This window comes from Lampris incognitus, chromosome 12, assembly GCF_029633865.1.
Source record: "Lampris incognitus isolate fLamInc1 chromosome 12, fLamInc1.hap2, whole genome shotgun sequence".
NCBI classification, from domain to species: domain Eukaryota; kingdom Metazoa; phylum Chordata; class Actinopteri; order Lampriformes; family Lampridae; genus Lampris; species Lampris incognitus.
Window position 1 is genome coordinate 48792958 of NC_079222.1, and position 16394 is coordinate 48809351.

The window sequence follows — 16394 nt, forward strand, 5'->3', positions numbered from 1 at the left end:
CCACTAGCCTGCGCCTGTGTACCAAAATGAAAGGACATAGAGCAGACAGAATCATAGAGAAGGCACAGAATCAACTCCTGAATGAAAGAGTGAGACAGGTCCATTTCACTATTGAAGGGCTGAAGGAGAAATCTGACCAACTACTCCAACAAATAACATCCCACTTGCCTGGTGCAGTCTTGGAGAGGATCACAGATTTCACCAAGAAAGCCCAACTATCTCAAACACCACAAAACCAAAGAAAGGCAGACAAGGAAGTTTCAAAACTTACAGCGACAAACCAACAACACTAGCCAAGCAGATATACTTACCTGGAGACAAAAGACAGAACATCCCACACAAAACGGAACGCAGAACAGATGGATCAAGAATCTGTCGGACAAGGTACTTTCCCAATCAGAGAAGGAGGTCTTAGCCAAAGGACTGAACTTCGCCATGACACCCAAACAGCTACCTATAGTTGACCTCATCACATCCACAGAATCAGCCATAAGGAAAAACAATCTAACAGAAACCGAGGCGGAACAGCTTAGGTTAAAGGTATCAGCAGCTCTGTCCAATGCGAAACTCCCTCCTTCCAACCTAACCATGGAGGAAAGGAAAGCCGTGACAGCCCTGAGCAAGGATGAAAACATCACTATCCTTCCAGCAGATAAGGGGAGATGCACGGTTATCCTCAACACAACAGACTACCACGCCAAGATCCTGTCATTACTCAGTGACACCGACACCTATGAACCTCTGAGACGCGATCCTACTAGTGGTTACAAGAGGAGAATAATAGAGTACCTACAGAAACTACAGAAAGGAGGAACCATTGATCGGATACAATACCACCGTCTCTACCCACAAGATAACATTCCATGCATATATGGACTCCCTAAGATCCATAAAGATGGAACCCCCCTCAGGCCCATCGTCAGCAGCATAAACTTGGTCACGTACAGCGTTGCCAAACGTATAGCCAACATCTTGACCCCTTTAGTGGGCCAAACACCTCACCATAGCCAAAACTCCATTGACTTCGTGGTCAAGGTTCAAGGCGTAAAACTGGAACCGGATGAAACCATGTATCCGACGTGACCTCGTTATTCACCTGCATTCCAACCATGGAGGCTTTGGAAACTGTGAGGCAACGTTTGCTATGGGACGACACCCTCCACAATAGGACCAACCTCAGCCCAGACCAGATTTGCCAACTACTGGACCTTTGCCTGAATGCTACATATTTCCAATTCAGGGGCCAGTTTTACAGACAGAAACACGGCTGTGCAATGGGCTCACCAGTATAGCCCATTGTGGCCAACTTATATATGGAAGAGGTAGAACACAGGGCCCTGAACTCCTTCAGAGGAACACCTCTGAGCCACTGGTTCAGATATGTGGACGACACATGGGTCAAAATCCAAACACAAGAGGTGCAAGCGTTTACCAAACACATCAACTCAGTGGACAAGAACATTAAGTTCACAAGGGAAGATGTAAAGAACAACAGTTTGCCCTTCTTGGACTGTGACGTCAACATTGGGGAAGACAGGAGCCTCCACACTGGGGTTTACAGGAAACCTACACACACAGACCAATATCTACTTTTCGACTCACACCACCCTCTGGAACACAAACTGAGCGTCATCAGAACTTTGCAACACAGAGCTGACAATGTGCCCAGCAGCACTCAGGCCCAACGAGAAGAACACAAACACACAGCTTTAAAAACCTGCAGCTACCCCAGTTGGACCTTTGTGAAAACTGCAACACGTTCCAAAAAGACCAACCAGGTGAGTGTTGAGGAGAAAAGGAACAGAAGGAATAGCACAGTCATCCCGTATGTTTCTGGGGTCTCCAAGAAACTCAGGAGAATTTTCAAAAAACACCACATCCCGGTATACTTCAAACCCAGCAACACACTCCGACAAAGACTGGTTCATCACAAAGACCGTGTACCACACACCCGGAAAAGAAATCTGGTGTATGCTGTACAATGCAATGAGGACTGCACTGACCTATACATAGGAGAAACCAAACAACCACTACACAAATGGATGGCCCAACACAGAAGGCCAAACTCCTCAGGACAAGACTCGGCAGTCTATCTACACCTAAAGTAGAAGACGCACTCCTTCGAGGACAGCAACGTACACGTTTTGGACAGAGAAGATAGATGGTTTGAAAGAGGGGTGAAGGACGCCATCTATGCAAAACTGGAAAAACCATCCCTCAACAGAGGAGGAGGTCTGCGACACCACCTATCTCCCACTTACAATGCCGTCCTTTCATCTCTACCCAGGAGACTCAAGAAGCCTAGCCTCCAAGAACAAAGTCGGTCACTAACGGCTCCAACAACTCTCATGACCACTGAATAATGAAGTCGAAACTAACACCCCCAATGACCGTCGCTGCTAAACAAATGCAAATCAATAGCTCCAATGGCGACGGGTGCGGCTGGACATCGGAGCTCAGGAGAGCCACGCATATCAATAGCTCCGATAATGACGGGCGCAGCCAAACATCGGTACACAAAAGAGCCACTCATATCTATGGCTCTGTCAGCGACTGGGCGTTGGTAAACATCGGGACACAAAGAGCCATGGACATCTATAGCTCTGACAATGACTGCAAGAGGATAAATTCTGAGTCTCACCACCAGCCAGTCAGACTAGCTTCGTCTAGTCAGAAAGGCACGAACTGAGGAAGCCTCTTGGATGAGAGGGGAAACGTCTTCACGGGTATATATACCAAGCCCAGTTGCACTTGATTCAACTCCTTTGGATATCCCAGTGGCTTTCAATATCATCTGGATACTACTTGGGCATTGATGTACTGAGCATGGCCTGGAACTGTTGACAAGAGGAGGTATCAATAAGTCTTTTGAGGCTGATCTTTGGATGGCTCTGCTTTTTCTTCACCCTTCTTTTCCATTGAAGTTTGATGGACAGGGTGGAGTGGATAAGTTCCAGTAGTCATTTGCACTGATCATCACTCTTGTGTTTAGTACCTCACATCGGTCTCGTTGACGGATGATAACGGAGTCAATGAGGTGCCAAATGTTAGTACGAGGGTGCCTCCAGGTTATTTTAAATTTGTTCTTCTGGTGGGGGAGTGTGTTGGTGATGATTAGGCTGTGTTCTGAGCATGTTGTTAACAGCAGGATGCCATTTGAGTTTGTGTTTCCAACTCCTTCCTTGCCTATTATGCCTCTCCACAAATTATAATTTCGTCCCACTCTGGCATTGAAATCTCCAAGCAGGATTAGTTTATCCTCCTTGGGGACTTTGGTGAGAACATTGTCCAGGTCGGCGTAGAAGGTCTCCTTTAGTTCATCTTGTGAGTCAAGTGTTGGAGCATATATGCACTGATGACAGTGATGTTTTGGTTATTTGCAAGCGGCAGTCGTATTGTCGTCAGAAGTACATTGATGCCCAGAGGAAGCTCAGCAAGGTGGCAAACGAGGCTGTTTTTGATGGCAAAGCACACGCTGTAGATCCTTGGCTCATCAGCTGCTTTTCCTTTCCAGAAAAAAAGTGTAAACACCCTTCTCCTCTTTCAGCTGCCCTTGGTTGGCCAATCAGGTTTCAGAGAGTGCAGCTATAACATTGAGAATCTCTCCCTTCACTTCTGTATTGCTCCGAAGCTCTCTTCTCCTAAATGTGTTAATCACAATAATCTAATAATCGTTCCTAGTACTGGTGGTGGTGAAATGTGCAATGTAGTAGTTAATAATCTACAGAACCAAACATCTGATGTTATCAAAAGTGTGACCACACATCGTTTAAAGCGTAGGTCTCCAAAATTGTCCACCAATAATACAAGGTTAAGTTAATATTTCATCTATTGGTAGCTCTAAAGTTCTCCCTACTACTGATCACTTCAACAAAGTGATCAAATAAAGAATCTGATTCTTGAACATAGTTTTGATATGATTGGGTTATGTGAAACATGGCCAAAAAAAATGTTTTCCTTCCCACAAATGAAGCTTCCCCCCAGACTATACTTATGCCCATGTAGCTCAGGCAAATAAACAAGGTGGGTGTGTCGCCTTAGTATATGTCCACTTTCAATTTAACTTATAAACTTGAATCTAAATGCCATCTTTTGAGGCTCTTATTCTCAGTTAATCTCCCTAAGCCACGAACAGACTCTATCGACCTCCTGGCTCTTACTCACTATTTCTTGAAGAATTTGCCTCGGGTCTTGTTAGTCATTCTGATGAGATTCTAATTCTTGGAGATTTCAATATTCATCTGAATAAGGCTGCTGATCCTCTACGTAAAGCCTTTCTGGCACTAGTTGATACCTTTGGATTGCTCAGTTTGTTCAAGAGTCGACTGACTCATTGCAGTGGTAACACCCTTGATTTGGTCTGATTCTAAAGGATAACTGTTTCTGATCTGAATGTTTTGCCAACCACATCTGCTGTGTCAGATCTTTTTCTTATCAAATTTCAAGCATTATTGGCATGTCATGTTAATGTCGGCACAGATGTAATTTCCACTCGTCACAGTGGGCCATCCACGGTGCATTTGGTCAGCAGCTGGTTGAAGTCTTTGCTCCTTTTACTGTAGAGACTGACTGTTGAAAATTTTCCCTAGTGACTTTAATGTGGCCTATTCTAGTCTCCTTGATTCATCAACAACAACAAAAACAACAACAAACTTTAGTTATACAGCACATTTCATACTTTTGTGTGTTTTACATTTTATGTAAAAAGTATCAGTATCAAGTATCAATGTGTTTTACATAAAATGACAATATAATCGTAACAATTTTAAAAGTGCAAATGTAGAAAGTAAATGTGTACATCAGCAGTTGTTGGTGCAGTGCAGGAATCGGAGTAGAATATACAAATATCAAAATATACAAAACACACACACACACTTAGCCGTAGGCTTTTGTGAAAAGTAAGGTTTTTAACCTACTTTTAAGTGTCCAGGGTGGGGGCCTCTCTCAGGTCCTCAGGCAGGGCGCTGCATCTACTTGGGGTGTAAATACAAAAGACAGCTTCCCCTGCTTTAGAGTTAGTAAGAGGGATGGTTAAAAGACCACTGCCATTGGACGTAGCATGTCTTTCATACGCTGAGGTGCAAGGCTATTTAGAGCTTTGTATACAAGCAACAGAATTTTAATATCAATTCTAGTTTTGATGGGGAGCCAATGCAGAGATCTAAGAATAGGTGTAATATGTTCATACTTTTTAGTTTTGGCGAGAACATGTGCTACCGCATTTTGAATTAACTGTAGTTGCCACACAATTATTTATGTAGGCAGGTGAATAGTCCATTACAGTAGTCTAGTCTACTTTTTATAAGTGCATGGATTAATTTCTCTAAGTCTGATTTTGATGGAAAGCCCCTTAGTTTTGAAATCTTTTAAGATGGTAAAAGGTTGATCTTGTGAGATGATTGATATGGCTCATCAAATTTAGATCACTGTCTATGATTACAGTCAGATTTCTAGCTTCGCTTTTGCACTCCTGAGACAGAGCTGAGATGGGCTGCAATTCTCGGTCTTTGAGTCTTTGCACCAAAAATGAATATTTCTGTTTTGACTTTGTTTAATTGTAAAAAGTTCTCCGACATCCATGGATTAATATCATCAATACTCTGAGTTAGGGAATGTATGGGATCTAGGTCATCAGGTGATAGGGATATGTACAGTTTTGAATCATCTGCATAATTATGGTATTTTTTCGTGTTTTTGTATGATGTATGAGTGGGAACATATAGAGATTAAATAGCAATCATCCAAGAATTGAACCTTGGGGTACCCCACACATAATACCCACTTTGTCCGAGTCAGTCTCCATTGGACACAAAGAAGTGCCTGTCATGTAGGTAGGTTGTAAACCAGTTCAGAACTTGGCCAGTTTTGCCGACCCATTTTTCTACTCTCTCTTGTAAAATATCATGGTCATCAGTGTTGAAGGTGGTACTGAGATCCAGCAACATAAGAACAGATAATTTATTAGAATCTGTGTTCATATGCAGATCGTTCACAACTTTGGTAAGTGCTGTTTCTGTGCTGTGGTGAGATCGAAAACCTGATAAATGGCTAGAAGGTTGTTTGATATTAAATAGTTATTAAGTTGAGAATAAACTGTTTTTTGAAGTATTTTGCTGAGGAATGGTAAGTTGGAGACTGACCTATAATTGGCAATAACTGTTGCATCAAGGTTGCTCTTCTTCAGAAGTGGTTTAATGATTTAGCTGTTAATAATGGCAGATGGAGCCCTGGTGGTTATTCCCAGGTAACGGTTTGTCACAAATTGTGATCAGGCTTTTGCTGTTTGAGCCCCTGTTAGAGCTTCTTTTAAATCTCTTCTTAAAAGTACTCTTTGTGAAAGCTTTTGCAAATGTTTGATATTTGTTGTTTTTATTGTACCCCTATTTACTTGGTCTTATCTTACTTTTGCCTTGTCTGGTTTTATTTCTTTTGTAAAACACTTTGTAGCATTGTTTTAGAAAACTGCTCTATAAATATGTCATTATTATTATTATTATTATTGTTATTATTATTAATAGTATACAGTGGTCAATGGTGTCAAAGGCTGCACTGATGTCCAGTAATAGAAGCACAGAGGTGGAATCAGAGTCCATAGCTAGTAAAAGATTGTTAACCAGAGCAGTTTCACTGGAGTGACAGGCCATGAACTTAGATTTAGATTTAGACTGCTTTTATTTGTCATTGCCTCATATGCATGTGTCATACATACAGGGGAACGAAATTACGTTTCACACGGACCACAGTGCCACATAAAAACAAATAACACACAATAAATATTAAAAACACAAAGTGCGTCAAAAACAAAGGTCTTTCTAAAGTCACTGATAACCTCCTTAGCTTTCTGTATATTTAGGGAGAGGTCGTTGTTCTTGCACTTCGCCGCCAGTTGATCCACCTCCACTCTGTATGATGATTCTTCGTTGTTGCTGATGAGACCTACCACTGTAGTATCATCAGCAAACTTTATGATGCGGTTGGAGATGGATGATGCTGTGCAGTCATGAGTCAGCAGGGGGAGCAAGAGCGGACTGAGCACACAGCCCTGTGGAGCGCTGGTGCTCAGTGTGATGGTCCTGGAGGTGATCTTGCCAATTTGCACTGATTGTGGCCTCCCCGTGAGGAATTCCAGCACCCAGTTGCAGAGGGAGGTGTTAAGGCCCAGCTGGCTCAGCTTTTCGATCAGGTGTTGTGGTGCGATTGTGTTAAAAGCTGAGCTGAAGTCATGAACAACATCCTCACATAGCTGTCCTTTCTCTCCAGGTGGGACAGGGCTGGATTAAGGGCAGAGGTTATGGCACCTTCTTTGGAGTGGTTAGCGTGGTATGCAAGCTGGAGAGGGTCCAGAGTGGAGGGGAGGCTGGACTTGATGTGCTTCATGACCAGCCTCTCAAAGCACTTCATGATGATGGGGGTAAAAATCAGACAGAAAAGGTTCATATAAATAGTTTTCTTCTATATGGGTCAAGAGTTGTTGATACACAACTCTCTCTAGTACTTTAGAAAATGGAAGATTAGAGACTGGTTGATAGTTACTAAGAGACCCTGGATCGAGGTGCGTTTTTTTTAAGTCGAGGTTTAACCACAGCTGTCTGAAAACTGCTGGGAACAGTGCCAGTAGTCGGTGATAAATTAACAATGTCTAGCATTGTAGGTCGCAGCACAGGCCAGAGGTAGGGCTGAACCATTCATCGAATTCAAACCGAAATCGCGACGTAATAGAACGCAATTTTCAAATGGCAAAGGCTGCGATTAAAAGGAAAGTGTCCCCCCCCCCCCCCGAAAACACCTGACCACATGGGGTTCACGTACACACCCGCCACCCTGTGCTCACGTGACATGCGAGTGAGAGCGGTAAACGAAGAAAACAACTTGCCTCGCTACGCTTTGGTTCTAACAGTAACGTTACTATCTTGTGAAAAGGGCCTCGGCAGAACCGAACACCAAAGAGGAGACTTTAGTGTTAAAGAGGAGTGGTACAACGGTTGTCTGGAGCTATTTTGGATTTAGGAAAGAAGATGCCCGAACAGAGTCAGGTATTGTGCAGAACGTGCCTTGCTACCGTAGCTACAACACGGGGCAACACTGCAAACCCGTTCCAGCATTTAAGAAAGCATCACAAGGTCACGTGTGACCATTGCATGGCTAAAAACCCGACCACTGATGTGTCAAGTAGGCCGACTACCACCCGGCAGGGATCACTGACTGAAATGGTTGAGAGTATATCTCCATATGAGCTATTGCATCCATTAGCCAAACCGCTTATCCTGCTCTCAGGGTCATGAGGATGCTGGAGCCTATCCCAGCAGTCACTGGGCAGCAGGCGGGGAGACACCCTGGACAGGCCGGCAGGCCATCACAGGGCCGACACACACACACACACACACACACACACACACACACACACACACACACACACACACACCTAGGGACAATTTAGTACGGCCGATTCACCTGACCTACATGTCTTTGGACTGTGGGAGGAAACCGGAGACCCCGGAGGAAACCCACGCAGACACGGGGAGAACATGCAAACTCCACACAGAGGACGACCCGGGACGACCCCCGAGGTTGGGCTACCCTGGGGCTCGAACCCAGAACCTTCTTGCTGTGAGGCGACCGTGCTAACCACTGCACCACCGTGCCGCCCATATGAATGAGATTCAAAATTCATTCATTCATTCATCCAAGCTGCTATGGCACTGCAAAATTACTCAGACGATAGTGGAGTTCATAGGTAAAAATAGAAAGATATGATGCCCCTCAACACGGTGACCCAAGACCTGATTTACGGCTTTGGTAAAGACGCTGGATAAACTGTATAGCATGCCATCTCACACATATTTTAGCCAGGTTGTCATACCGGAGCTGTATAAAACGTGCAGGCAGAGATTTGCAGCGGAGCTAAAAAGTGGTTTTGTTTAATTATTTATTTATTTTTTTCATTTTCTCCCTTTTTCTCCTCAATTGTATCCGGCCAATTACCCCACTTTTCCGAGCCGTCCTGGTCGCTGTTCCACCCCCTCTGCTGATCCAGGGAGGGCTGCAGACTACCACATGCCTCCTCTGATACATGTGGAGTCACCAGCTGCTTCTTTTCACCTGACAGTGAGGAGCTTTGCCAGGAAGACGTAGCACGTGGACGGATCATGCTATTCCTTCCAGTTCCCCCTCCCCCCCGAACAGGCGCCCTGACCGACCAGAGGAGGCGGTAGCGCAGCGACCAGGACAAATACCCACATCCGCTTTCTCACCCACAGACACGGCCAATTGTGTCTCTAGGGATGCCCAGCCAAGCCGGAAGTAACATGGGGCTATTCGAACCGGTGATCCCTGTGTCAACGGAATAGACCACCATGCCACCTGGATGCCCAACAGCTGAGTTTTTCGCTACTACCATGGACATGTGGTCGCCCCGTACGTACAACGGAACCTTATCAGAGTCTGACCGTGCATTTCATCAATGAAGAATTCGGCCTCAGAGCTTGCTGTCTTCATACTGCTGACTTCCTGGATGACCACACTGGGGAGAACACTGCAGCTGGCCTGAGAGAAGGGCTTAACAGCCGGGACTTCAATGAAGAAAACCGTGTCTGCCTAACAACGGACAATTGGAAGAGATAGCAAAGGGCACATTTTATTGAGGTAAACCATCTTTGGACAGGGTTTCTGCGAGGAGAGTTACAGATGGTTTCAGCACAAATTATTTCAAATTCCTAATATGTTCACAAATTTTGTCATAATCTCCCCAAAACCACCAAATTCTGCACACTTCCTGGTTTATATCTGAGACCCATTTTCATGTCTCCTGTTCAGGGTTGCATCCAAAGTCACATACTACTTACTACATACTACTTGTAGTATTATTTTCCAGCTTACTATTAGTATGTGAATAAAAAGTACAATGGCTGTTCAGACATACTATTTCATCATACTATATGTAGCTGTGCCACTTCCTTTCAGCTCTTTGTGCATTAATGACATCACACTGCACATCAGCTTCTACTGGTGTGGTGACCCACATCTTTTTAAAGAAGTAAAAATAAAATGTGATTTCAACCACTTTGTTCCACCATTATGCCAGTTGTGTTCGGTATCCCTTCGCCATTGGTTGTTGTCTCGAAGTTTTGCAATGCATTGTGTGATATTCATATCAGCGTAGTGTACGGTGTTTGCATACTCCAAAATTTCTCTGAATGTAGCATGACATTGGTATTTTTTGCATACTATGAGATGCATACTATGGTTTCGGACATACTAAAAACACACATACATATAAACAAGATTAAAAAAAATGTATTGTACTATTTTGTGGTGTACTAAATAGTATGCTAGCTCGTGATTTCAGATGCAGTACATGATTCCATCTGTTTTCTGCGTTGTCAAAATCATAGCGCCTTGTAAAACCGTGGTATTAAACATGTTCAGAAGTTACTGAAGTAAGTATAGATACAAAACAATTCCAATGCCTGAAAAATTTACTCTTGGATGAACCTAAGTTGGGGCGCTATGGTGGCGCAGTGGTTAGCGCGGTTGCCTTACAGCAAGAAGGTTCTGGGTTCGAGCCCCGTGGTAGTCCAACCTTGGGGGTCGTCCTGGGTCATCTTTTGTGTGGAGTTTGCATGTTCAGGGTGTCTCCCCACCTGCCGCCCAATGACTGCTGGGATAGGCTCCAGCATCCCTGCGACCCTGAGAGCAGGAGAAGCGGTTCGGATAATGGATGGATGGGTAGATGAACAGAAATTGTCTTTCAACATTACACAAAATACATTATACAACCTGATCTTGAGTAAATCATGTATTTAAAACTTTTGTTTACCTTTAATCATTGTTCACAGATAGCGTTATTACCAGCCCCTTCAATAACCACTAATTTTCAGAATCCTGAACCTGTATCGCTTACTGATGGCATTTGATTTCTGCTTTTGTAGTTTTAAAGCAAATTTTACCACTCACCACTACATGTCAAAGCAGAGGGTTTACTTAGTTTGGATGTACTTGCAATGTTTTTCTTTTTGTGCTACATGGTTGAAGTTAATGGAAGAAATGCATAGTTCTTTTGAAGCGACATAATATTGTCACATATCTCATCATACAGTTGCCATAATAACTGCTGCAGTGGCTAGATTGCAAGAGGCTGCGGGCCTAAAAATCAAGCCACAGATTATTTAAGTTTTTATGAATTCAAAAAAGTCCATACTAACTAACCCAACTAATGCTGGGTTCATACATGGGTTCATGCAGAATTTGGTTTCAGGTCCTGTCTGTTAAAGGGCCAAAGAAATTGTGTCTCCTTTGTACAGTTGCGCCTGCCATTTCAAGCGAAGACATTTGATGTGCTCCGATATCGAGTCCTTCTGTTTCTGTTTGGATATTTTCTTTGCTAAAATGAAAAAGAATTTATTTTTTAATTTAGATATTAGTAGACTGGTGGTTACAAATTGCTGATTATTAGACTTGCCCTCCTTTTTTCTGTATAACCAGGGCCTTGCCCAGCTTGAGATCCTGTGTAAACAACTGTATGAGACAACCGACACCGCCGTCAGACACCAAGCAGAGAAAGCCCTGGTTGAATTCACCAACAGCCCTGACTGCCTCAGTAAATGTCAGCTACTACTTGAGAGAGGAAGTGTGAGTACTGCGTATCCCCCACACTACCACACCATTACACAGTTCAAGGCTCAGTGTTGGGGCCACTGTTGGGGTTTTTTGTACATTGATGATATATGTGAGGTTTCCAAAACACTAAAAATAATTTCATTTGCAGATGACACAAACCTATTTTGCAGTGGGGACAACTTGGAACAACTTTTGGATATAGTAGGAAATGAATTGAAGAAACTAAAGAGTTGGTTTGATTCAAATAAACTAACACTAAATCTAAGCAAAACAACATTTATAATATTTGGTCAACAAACTCAAACAAGAAGCTCATGATAAATGATGTAGAAATCGAAAAAGTGTCAGAAATCAAATTTTGTGGAGTAATAATAGACAACAAATTATGTTGTAAGCCACATATCAAGTATATCGGTCTTTTGGCTGTGATGTCACATGCCGCCATCTTCCAAGTAACGTTAATCATTGTTGTTAGCTGTTAGCACAGATTTTTCTTAGATGTCCAAGTATTGGGTATATATATATATATATTTATATATATTTTAAAGTAAATTTTTAGGTTAGATTGAATATATAGCTATATATTAGATTAGATAGTGCACGCAGGCGAGACGGTTGGGCGTTCCTGTTGTGTGAAGAATTGCCACAGCAAATCCCACGATCACTCCGGTATTAAACTCAAGAATGGGTTACGCTTTTTTTCTTTCCCTTCTTCGAAGAGAAACGAAGGAAAGAACATAGAGGACTAAACCAAGAGGCACAGGATGGCCTGGGTTGCAGCAGTGAGACCCACATCGATCACATTCTTTAAACATCTCAGGGAAGTAAGGGTAGGGGTAAAGGCAAATATAACACTAATATAGTATGGCTAAGTCAGTGGCTAAAGTGCTAGCTAATTCGTAAACAATGCCTCTGATCCTTGGAAGATGGCGCCTGGCGTCGCGTTGCCCTTGGAAACGGCCCAAGTCCGAAAGACCGATTAAAGCAAAAATTCAAAGTCAATTGCAGTACTATATAAAGTCAAAGATCTTCTGCATCAACCAGCACTATAAACCTGGTACTGCTCCTTCATACTTCCATACATCACCGACTGTGTGGAGGTGTGGAGGAACACATGCAAAACAGACACAGATCCAATCTTCATCCTTCAAAAAATAGCCATAAGAATTGTAAACAAAACCACTTACAGAGAGCCGACAAACCCACTCTTTATCACACTGAAAGCAGTAACATTTAAGGATTTGGTTGACTTCAAAACAATTCAAATCATGTACAGAGTAAAACATCAGCAGTTACCAAACAGTGTCCAAAATGTGTTCCGGATGAGGGAAAGTAAACACAATCTCAGAAGAATATGTGTATACAAAAAACAACTAGTGAGGACAAATGCAAAACTTCATTGTGTATCCATCAGAGGAGTTAATCTATGGAACAACTGTAGAAAAGAAATGAAGACGTGTACATCAATAAGTAAGTTTAAACAACTCTTTAAAAACAACATATTGAGCAGATGTAGGATGGATGAACAGAGAGGTGGACTGGAATAACATGAAATGATACATGACGTGTGAGGTGCCTTGTTTGACTTGTGCTGTTGTGTTTATTTTGTTTTCTATGCATTGGTCTTTCTCTTCTTTTTTCACTTTTGTTTTGTTTTGAAAGATTTGTTTTGGTTTGACGTGAGTGATAATGTATATAAAAAAAAAGGGGGTAGGACCAGAAAGTCCCTTCACTTCATCCTATGCTCTTTTCCAACATGGACTAGTTATCACTTGTGTTGTTACAGGGTTTGCAAAATATGTTCACTGTTATTAGGGGTCCAAGCAGCTATTGTTTTTCTAGGCATTATTATTATTATTGTTGTTTCCGCAAAATTCTTCCCTAAAAGTGTCTGGGCAGCAAAATCTATGTGTTGCGCAGACACCAAACCTGGTAGGTAGGTAGGTTCCAGACCTATTAATGATCTTACAGAAGAGATAATACATCGACACACCTCTAGCGGGCGCTACAATAAGCACATTTACTTTTTGGGTCATATCTCAGGCTCTGCGTGGAATTTTTGAGAAATTCTTTTTTCCTCTGGAAGCTCCCGAATCTAATGCACCCATTCCCGTCAATTTCCCCACCATTTTCAAAAAACTGAAAGTGAAATTAAAATGAACTAGTCTGAGTCTGTTCATCCGATTCGCCTGATTTTTGGTATGCGTCATCTCCACACAATGCTGATAAAAAGTTGTTAAAATAATTTTGATATGCCATTCCATTTCGAAGTTACATGTTAATCAAAATTTAAGGTGTTGCCCATAGTGACTCTATTGCCTATATCTAGTGATGTGATTGTCCAAACTTAACGAAACTTGTTCCGCACAGTCGCCACAATATTCATTGGAAGCACGCCAAATATTGTGAAATTTCGTCTATAGGGGGTGCTACAACTGACACATGTCAATATCTCAAAAACCGCTTGAGCTAAAAATCGGAAATTTGGTATACTTATACTTGGACCCATTTGGCTATATTGACTAAAGTGCCGATTGGCTGGATTACCAAAATGACCGTCAAACAGCCGATCAAAATTCAGTTGCTAATATTTGCTAGTCTGAATTGCCGATCTTCATGAAACTTGACAGGCTTATTCTTTGTGGCACATAGAAGCCATGTACCAAATATGAAACAGATTGGACACATGGGAGAGCTACAATACTGCTTGGACCCCGTTAATTGCCGCTTGCAGCAATATTTTATTTTGTTATTTTAACGTGTTCGAAATAAAAATCAATCATCATTCAGTCATTCAGTTAATAAAACAGCACCACTTGACTACTAACACACACTGACTTATGTCTTACACCACCAGGTCTGATCATGACATTTATACCATGTGAATTCAGGATGCATCCAGGCTAGGGTTCTAGGGTTGTTTATCTGAGACACAAGTTAATGGGCTATCTCAAAATCATAGCCTTGGAGTATTGTTCCCAAGTGCAATGTGGGCTCATACAGCATCCATGCGTCCTATGACCGGGCGGACAAAAAGGGAAGTTCCCCTGTTGGGAAGCCAGAAAATGTGGCATGCACCTGCCTGCAACGTTGCTCGGACAGTATGCAGAGGTGCATGGATTCGAAAGCTTGTGTTGCATGATTTAAAAACCACATGTCAACCAAATCCTCAACACCCATTCATGTCCCTGCGGTGGACCGGAGCAGTAAAGTGTCCCAGCTCCCTGTGAGACTACCTCATTCACTCCCTCAGTCACAACACCAAGTTGTTACTAAGTACAAGCCCCAGCCAGTACAATTTGAGATTGTCCATCACTTGCCACATCGTTAACCTCCAAATATCCAGGAGCGGTGATTAATTTTTTTTCAAATTTTGTGACGTTTTTGTATCTTTGTAGATTTTTTTAAATCAGCAGATTATTTGTCATTTAATTTTTTTTTTGGAAATCTCTGAGGTTGCCTAGAAGAATAGTGCTGAGACTTACACCCTCTCCCTGTTCTCCACAGTCATCATACTCTCAGCTCCTTGCTGCCACCTGTCTGTCTAAACTTGTGTCTCGAACCAGCAACCCCCTGCCCCTCGAGCAACGCATCGATATCCGTAAGTCTCTCCCTTGCTCACATGTAACTCAGTCAAGTTTGAATGCTTGGTTTTGTGATGATCATTTGCTACAAATGGATGTTTGTTCTCCAGATATTGTATTTGTTCAGTGTTATGCTAACCCTCTAGCTTAGTGTTGCCCTGAGCACCTGCTTCAATTAATCACACCGCTATAAGATAGATAGATAGATAGATAGATAGATAGATAGATAGATAGATACTTTATTGGTCCCGAGGGAAAATGAACTGTCATTACAGTCCACATAATCCAAAGGCACAATATCGCAAATATACACAATATCAAAAGTACACACAATAGCAAGAATATAAAGCAAAAACCCATATGGAATGTACAAAATATAAAGAACTTGACTGAACAGAAGTACTTGGTGCCTGTAAAATAGAATAGTGTGTGTGTGTGTGTGTGTGTGTGTGTGTGTATGTGTACTTTATACATCATACTTTAAGAAATATTAAGCGGAATATTAAGATTCTTAATATTGCGCTCATCATTTGTTGAGCACTTTTATCAACACCATCGATGGTTTCCGAAAAAAAATATATATATATATATATTAGGGATGCACCGAAAATTCGGCCACTGAAAATTTTCGGCCGAAAATGGCCCAAAAGTGCATTTTCGGTTTTCGGCCGAAAGACCTAAATCACCGAAACAACACAGCCGAAACAGAATTGTGATGACGCAAGCAAAAAGCGCAGCCAGCACACGGTTATCTGGATAAGAGCTAACATGTCTGCGGTGTGGTCGTATTTCAATATCTCGGAGAGAGACCCACGGATAGCGATAGCAAAACATGCAATGCTGAAATTTCAAGAGGGGATGTGTCTGCAAAGAGTTTCTCCACGTCGGGTTTAATTTATCACCTGAAATCCAAACATCCCGATTGCCATTCTGAATATGAGAAGCATGCGGCGCAGAAAAGAAAAGTCAATCCGAGCACGCGCACTCCATCTGTAGCGGACTTATTTGAAAGGGCAAGAAAGTTTTCCAGTGATGGTGCTCAGCTAAGGCAAAGGGCATAACACAAAACATTATGGAGTTTATTTCCTTAGATGATCAGCCGTTCTCTGTCGTAGAAGATGTGGGATTTCGTAGGCTGATTGATCACATTGAGCCCCGTTATGCCATGCCAAGCAGACGGCATTTCTCAGACGT

The 16394-nt window shown here is 42.4% G+C and overlaps 1 protein-coding gene across 2 annotated transcripts in view; it reads left to right on the top strand.

The window, feature by feature from the left end:
• The window catches only part of xpo7 (exportin 7), a 75175-nt gene that overhangs the window by 18599 nt on the left and 40182 nt on the right, over nucleotides 1-16394 (top strand). For both annotated transcript variants that reach the window (XM_056290296.1, XM_056290295.1), the window contains 2 exons: nucleotides 11482-11628; nucleotides 15124-15217. In XM_056290296.1, coding sequence (XP_056146271.1) covers nucleotides 11482-11628; nucleotides 15124-15217 — 241 coding nt within the window. The remainder of the gene's footprint in view (nucleotides 1-11481; nucleotides 11629-15123; nucleotides 15218-16394) is intronic.